This window comes from Pan troglodytes, chromosome 20 (genome assembly GCF_028858775.2).
Source record: "Pan troglodytes isolate AG18354 chromosome 20, NHGRI_mPanTro3-v2.0_pri, whole genome shotgun sequence".
Lineage (NCBI taxonomy): Eukaryota > Metazoa > Chordata > Mammalia > Primates > Hominidae > Pan > Pan troglodytes.
This window is the reverse complement of record NC_072418.2, coordinates 54,286,809-54,294,236: the sequence shown is the minus strand read 5'-3', so window position 1 is coordinate 54,294,236 and position 7,428 is coordinate 54,286,809. Positions and strand designations below refer to the sequence as shown.

At 52.2% G+C, this 7,428-nt stretch overlaps 1 protein-coding gene across 1 annotated transcript; it reads left to right on the top strand.

The window, feature by feature from the left end:
- The first annotated feature begins 708 nt into the window (after positions 1 to 708).
- On the top strand, positions 709 to 6,819 carry SIGLEC13 (sialic acid binding Ig-like lectin-13). Its single transcript, NM_001042622.1, is given in 8 exon segments — positions 709 to 766; positions 829 to 1,209; positions 1,396 to 1,674; positions 1,901 to 1,948; positions 4,605 to 4,859; positions 5,187 to 5,280; positions 5,623 to 5,703; positions 6,392 to 6,819. Coding segments are annotated over 7 exon segments (1,164 nt in total). The 5' UTR covers positions 709 to 732; the 3' UTR covers positions 5,696 to 5,703; positions 6,392 to 6,819.
- The last annotated feature ends 609 nt before the right edge of the window (positions 6,820 to 7,428 follow it).

Genomic DNA, 7,428 nt, shown 5'->3' with positions numbered 1-7,428 from the left:
CTTTGGGAGGCCAAAGAGGAAGAATCGCTTGAGGTCAGGAGTTCAAGACCAGCCTGGGCAACATGGTGAGACCTCATCTCTACAAAAAAATACAAAAATTAGCCGGGCGTGGCAGTGAGCACCCGTGGTCCCAACTACTCGGGAGGCTGAGGTGGGAGGATTGCTTGAGCCAAGGAGGTGGAGGTTGCAGTGAGCCGAGATGGTGCCACCGCACTCCAGCCTGGGCGACAGAGTGAAACCCTGCCTCAAAAAACATTTTTAATTTAAGTGTATAGCTATACATAAAGCATGGCAATACCAAGCATTGATAAGGGCGTGGAGCTACTGGAATTCTGGCACATGGCTGGGAGGAGTGGTAAAAGTCCATGCCATTTTACCAAAGTTAAGCACACGGGTAGCCTTTAGCCCAACGATTTCTGTTTTTAGATCTTCATGAGTGTCCCATGGCTCGGATGTCCCCAGAGGTCCTGATCCAGGCTCTGGTAAGAATCAGTTTCTGCTCCATCTCGTCTCCTCTCTGGGCAGGTCGCTGGGTTCTCTGGGCCATGGGGTTTCCGTCCAGTCGGTGCGGAGGAGAGGAGCTCTGACTTGTGGGCCTGAGGTTCCTCTTCTGTGCAGGGCTGAAGTCTCTCTTCCTCCTCAGCTTCCCGATCGGCCTCCACCGCCCTTCCCCTCCACTCCCTTCCCCTTCTCTCCTCACAAGGGGGAGCACAAGGAGCCTCCGCTTCAGAGATGCTGCCGCTGCTGCTTCCCCTGCTGTGGGCAGGTGAGTGGCCCCAGGGAGAGGGGCTGTGGGGATGAGCCAACCTGACCCTCGTGTCTCCACAGGGGCCCTGGCTCTGGAGGGCATATTCCAGCTGGAGGTGCCAGAGTCGGTGACGGTGCAGGAGGGTCTGTGCGTCTTCGTGCCCTGCACTTTCTTCTACCCGAGGCACACCTTCATCAAGATTAGCCTTGCTCGTGGCTACTGGTTCCGGGAAGGAGACAATCCTCTACGGGATGCTCCAGTGGCCACAAATGACCCTGCTCGACAAGTGCGGGAGGAGACGCGGGGTCGATTCCGCCTCCTGGGTAATCCCAGGGAGAAAAACTGCTCCCTGAGCATCAGAGACGCCAGGAGGAGGGACAGTGGTTCGTACTTCTTTCGTGTGGAGGAAACAATGATGAAATATAATTACAAAGATCCCCCGCTCTCTGTGCATGTGACGGGTAAGGCACGGGATCCAGGAGCAGCCACAGCGGGAGGTCATGGGGGCTGCAAGGCAGGGCCGGGCTGGGAAGGGGTAAAGGGCGAAGTGAGTCAGGCACAGGGGAAGACCTGAACCAGAGCCTGCACTTCCCCCAAGCTGCACCTCAGAACCCCTTCCTGATCCTGCATCCCCCTCTCCTCACCAGCCCTGACCCACAGGCCCGACATCCTCATCCCGGGGGCCCTGAAGTCTGGCTGCCCCAGGAACCTGATCTGCTCTGTGCCCTGGGCCTGTGAGCAGGGGACACCCCCCATCTTCTCCTGGATTGGGACCTCTGTGTCCCCACTGAGCCCCACCACAGCCCTCTCCTCGGTGGTCACCCTCATCCCACAGCCCCAGGACCACGGCAGCAGACTCACCTGTCAGGTGACCTTGCCTGGGGCTGGTGTAACCACGACCAGGACCGTCTGACTTAATGTATCCTGTGAGAGCTGGGCCAGGACACCTAGGTCCCTGATGGGGTGGGGTCACTGAGAGCAGGAGATGGGGGTCAGGGCTGGACATGGGGGCCGAGTCCTGGAATTTGGGCTTGCAGTGGGGGGTCAGGAGGACACTGGCTCTGCCTTCCCTGTTTATGCAGCTCCTGGGGAGAGAGGACCGGTGCCCTCAGCCCTCACAGTGATGCGGGTTGCTGTGTCTTTCTGTCCCAGACCCTCCTCAGAACTTGACCTTGACTGTCTTCCAAGGAGACGGCACAGGTAGGATGGTGCTCCCTCCCTGGGGCTGGGGAACCAGGGCCTCCAGCTCAGAGCACAGCCAGGTCCCTCCTCATCCTGGCCTCACCCTGGTGACCTGAGACCCCCATGTGTGTGAACCCAGGACCTCTCTGCATCCTCAGCCCCAGTGGCCACCTGAGCACCTGTCCCCTCCCCCCGACTCCCTTCAGAATCCTGCACACACACACACACCTTGGCCCCACTGCAAGGGCAGGGTGACAGTCACGCAGCCCCAGCCCCGAGGCCCCTGATGATCCACTCCCGGAACACACATTCAGCCTCAACTTTTTATTTTCCCTAATAGTTCTGACCTCATACTTCTGGATAGATGATATTGTCGCATGGGCAAAAATTCAAAATGCACAGCAGAGTCTGTCCTTAGAGGCCTGTGCCCCTCACCAGAATTCACTAGTGTCCGTCCAGGCTGCTCTGAGCCTTGGTTTGTGCACATGGAGGATCTCAGAGGTGGTTTGACGTCCGTAGTGAGACTGTCCGCCCCCTCCTCTAGGGCTGTGTGTGATTCCGCTGCATGGATGGACTCTGATTTTGTGGAGTCTCCTAATTCATGATCATGGCACTAACTTATCTGAGCACAGAACTGCTATAGTGATTTATCCTGTATCTCTTTTCACAAGTGTGTATGTGAACGCCTCTAAGTTAAATGCAAAATAGCTGGGCCATTGTGTTTTTTGAATATTGAGAGATATGGCCATGTTGTTCTCTATCTAAAAAGGACAGGCTCACCTTGCCGACAGGAAGAGGTGAATGCGTGAGTTTCCCCAGCCTCACCAACCCAGTGTGGGGTGAGACACTTGGACCTTTGCCAATATTGGGTGAAAATCTGCATCTCCATGTACACATTCATTAGAATGTTTCTCTTACTGTGAATGGTATGCATTTTTTTGTACGTTAAGGAGCCATTTTATTTCTTTTGTTCTGTGAACTCCCGTTTATAGTCTTTTCTCAGCTTTCCAGAGTGATTTTACCTTTATTATTTATTCTTGAGGCTCTCTTCAGTTTGAGAAATTACTGAACATCAGTAATATACATTACAAATACATATCCCAATATGCCATGTGGCTTTTTCTTTCTTTCTTTTGTCCTCCAGGCTGTAATGCAGTGGCACAATCTCGGCTCACTGCAACCCCACCTCCTGGGTTCAAGCGATGCCCCCGCCTCAGCCTCCCGAGTAGCTGGAATTACAGGCACGCGCCACAACTCCCGGCTCATTTTCTGTTGTTGTTGTATTTTTAGTAGAGATGGGGCTTCACCATGTTGGTTGGCCAGGCTGGTCTCGAACTCCTGACCTCAGGTGATCTGCCCACCTCGGCCTCCCAAAGTGCCAGGATTACGGGTGTGAGCCACCATGCCCAGCCCCATGTGGCTTTTTCTTAGCTGTCCATGATTTTCTCAATGTACAGGAATCGATTTATTCCTGTATTCACACTCCTTGATTTCTTTTATTGGTGACAATTACCCCCATGCCGAATTTATTAAAACAAATCTCGGCCAGGTGCAGTGGCTCACGCCTGTAACCAGAACATTTTGGGAGGTCAAGGTGGGTGGATTGTTGAGTCAGGAGCTCGAGACCAGCCTGAATAACATGGTGAAACCCCATCTCTACTAAAAATACAAAAATTAGCTGTGTGTGGCTGTGTGTGGTGGTGCGTGCCTGTAATCCCAGCCACATGGGAGGCTGAGCCAGGAGAATTGCTTGGGCCCAGGAGGTGGAGGTTGCAGTGAGCCAAGATCAAGCACCAGCACTCTACCCTGGGCAGCAAAAAAAAAAAAAAAAATCTCCCCACTCTTCCTCCTCTGTCTTGTGTCTGAACTCCACCCTCCACCCCAGCCTGTACACCCTGTCTCCCTCCAGCCCTGCAGGTCTATTTGCATTTTCTGGATGTGATCAGGTTTTTGTCATCTTTGCACTTTCTGTTCCTTCTTAATGGAATGTCCTTCCAGCCCTCATTATCTAGCTACCCCTGCTTGTCCTCCATACCCTACTACTTCCTGTGTGAAGTACGTATGCCTCCTCCAGGAAGCCTTCCTGGATCACATAATTTACCTGGTCTCATATACATTGACATCCCCAAGGCTACTGGAGCCTGAGTCACCTCCACCACATGTCATGTGGCCTCATGAGCACCTGTTCCTAAATCCTGCTACCAACCAGACTCTGAATTTCTGGGAGTGAGAGCCTCTCAGAGGCACAGTGATAAGTCAGTAAACCAGTGTCAGGTAAGGACCCGGATAAAGAACAAGAAGGTTCAGGGAGAACCTGGAAGCTGAGGTTTCAGCGGGAGCATTGAAGAGGACGTGGAATATGGGCCTAAACTGACATCTTATTTGGTTGCCCTGTGAAGCCCGAGACCCTCCCTCTGTGATTTCTGGGGCACAAATCCAGCCAAAAAGGGCCCATCAGTGCAGAGACAAATGTAAACCATGCTATGTAGAGAAATTGGGGCCTGAGGCACCCTCTAAGCCCAGGCTCACCCCACTTTCTGGATCCATCTCACAGAGTCTATCAGTTTTTGCTTCTTGTGAGTCTGAATCTGTTCCTCTATTTGGTCTCCTTAGGTGTCCTTCTTCTTTCTCTCAACCTCTTTGTCACTCTGATCCTCTGTCTGTTTTTCTTCAGCATCCACAACCCTGAGAAATGAATCATCTCTTCAGGTCCTGGAAGGACAGTCCCTGCGCCTGGTCTGTGCTGTTGATAGCAATCCTCCCGCCAGGCTGAGCTGGGCCCAGGATAACCTGATCCTGAGCCCCTCACAGCCCAACCCCGGGATGCTGGAGCTGCCTCAAATGCACCTCAGGAATGAAGGAGAATTCACCTGCCAAGCTCGGAACCCTCTGGGTTCCCAGCAAGTCTCCCTGAGGCTCTTTGTGCAGAGTGAGTGTCAAGGGGCTGCACACCAGATCCTCTCTCCCAGTGACCTTTACTCCCAGGTCTTGAACAAGTAGTCCACCGGGCTCACCAAGAGAATAGGGCTGTGCTCAGCTCAGCCTCAGCCTCAGCTGTGAGGCCAGCAATGTCTCGGGGGCCAGAGCCTTCTTTTACTGCTGCTCAGTCTTGGTAGGGGATGAGGTAAGCCCTGGGCTGTTTACTGACATGCAGGGATGCAGGTAGAACTGGTAGAACCTATGTCCAATTATCAGGAGAGAAACAATAAGGAATTGTGGTTTAGCAGATGAATCGATCTCATGCACCTTTTTGCAGGGAAATCAGGGCCCATGGCAGAGGTGGTTCTGGTGGCCATCGGGGAGGCCGCTGTGAAGATCCTGCTTCTCTTCCTCTGCCTCATCATCCTTAGGCAAGCACTGCCCCAGGGAGCAAAGGGAGGTGCGGGGAGGGCAGGGGACACAATGCTGAATTGGAGTCCCAGTGCTGGAGGGTCCTGAACCAGTCAAGAGAACCTGGGCCCACAGAGGCTCAGCTGTGGTGAGAATTTTACCCAAGAAAATGTTTTCTGTACCCAACTTTGCTGTGTGTCCAGGGTGAGAGGTTCCTTCTCTCATCGTGGAGGTCTTGGAGGCTGAACCTGCTCTCTCCACATCAGTCCCCTCCAGCCCCTTAGCAGAACACAGGGAAGTGAGTCTGCTGGCCCCTGCACCCTGATTTGGCCGCACTCACAAGTCCTTGTCTCTTCACTCAGAGTGAAGTCCCACCAGAGGAAGGCAGCAAAGGCAGCTACAGGTGTGGAGGCTGCAAAGGTTGTCAAAGGTTAATCTCTCAGGTGAGTGTTGAGGGCATCTCACCCTCCAACGTCCCACTGGGCACCTCCCCCTTGATGGCCCCCATGATGGCTCTGCTCAGCATGGTGCACCCATCTCCCTCCCCAAACCCTTTTCTCCTCCTGGGATCCCCATCCCACTGATGACACGGTGGCCCTGCCTCTTGTCACAGGTAAGTGACTATCTGGGGCCACTGGCACGGGCAGTGAAAAGAATTTACCAAGACAGTTGTAGGTGTAGAACCGCAGATTTATTAGAGAAAGTATGAAAATATGTTGCAATGGGCAGGCCAGCAAGAGAGGAGCTGACTGCAAAGAGACAAAGGCTTGCCCCAGCCAGGGGCTTGTGCTTGTGCTGCAGAGGGATGCATGGAGTACTGATAATGCCAAGGCTGCAGTGAGCTAACTCGCATTGTTCTATCGGCTGAGGTTCTGGTGATAGCTGGGCACAGAAAAGTTGTGAGTTATTTGCACAGAAGGGCTACCTGTCCTGAACCATGAAGAGAGGCAGGCTTGTAGCTTATCTGCTTTCTCTCTTTGCTTTCCTCTGCTCCCACCAGCCTGACTCCTTTTACTTATTAGGGCTCGACACTTCTAAACTCAGAACCAGAATGTTAGTCTCCACCTTGAGCTCCCTCCCTCCTCCAGGGCCCATAAATCATTAACTCTTGTTCCTCTTTCTCCTCAGCAGGACTCATCTTGGAGCCCTTTTCGCCATCCTGACTCTGATCATGACTTGGGCCTCACTGCTTCCCTGGTCACTGAACCCTCCTCACCTTTTGCCTCCATCTCTCCCCAACACAGGCCTCCAGACTCTGCTTCCAGATGCCTCCTCGTTCAGTGCCTCCACAATATGAATGGCGGTGCTTCCTCTCCACTATTGGAGAATGAGGTGGAAACACCACAGTCTGGACTGAAGGCCCTACATGGTCTGTCCCCTGCTGGACTTTGCTCCCAGATGGTGTGCAAATGGCCAAGCAGCACATGAGAAAATGCTCAGTATTGTTATTCATTTGATGAATGCAAAACCAAGCTGCAAAGGAGATACTACTTCACACTTATTAGGAAGGCGTTAAATAAACAAATAAAAATGAACAAACAAACAAAAACAGAAATAAATGCTTGGTATGATGATGTTGATAGATACAACTAAGTAGTTAGTTGCTTATAATGAAGAGTTTGGATCTCAGAGAAGTGAGAAGAGTCCTACTGTATTGTTGATATTTTCCTTTGTATGGCCTTTCGAATAAGGACTAAATAGGTATTTGGTAGCATATGTAGAACGATCACGAATGTAACAGCTGCAAGAACAGACAGATACAAGTGTTTTGCATTGTGTTTTGAATACCTTGAGTACAGCTGCCATGGGCGACCTAATTTTTTCAATTGGTTTATAACTCTTTGTAAAGGTCTGAATAAAACCAAACATACACTTCTCTTGAAAAAAAAAATTACTGGCCAGGCGCAGTGGTTCACACCTATAATCCCAGCACTTTGGGAGGCCGAACTGGGCGGGTCACGAGGTCAAGAGATCGAGACCATCCTGGCCAACATGGTGAAACCCCATCTCTACTAAAAATACAAAAATTAGCCGGGCGTGGTGGTGCACACCTGTAGTCCCAGCTACTCAGGAGGCTGAGGCAGGAGAATCACTTGAACCCAGGAGGCAAAGGTTGCAGTGAGCCAAGATCGTGCCACTGCACTCCAGCCTGGCGAGAGATTGAGACT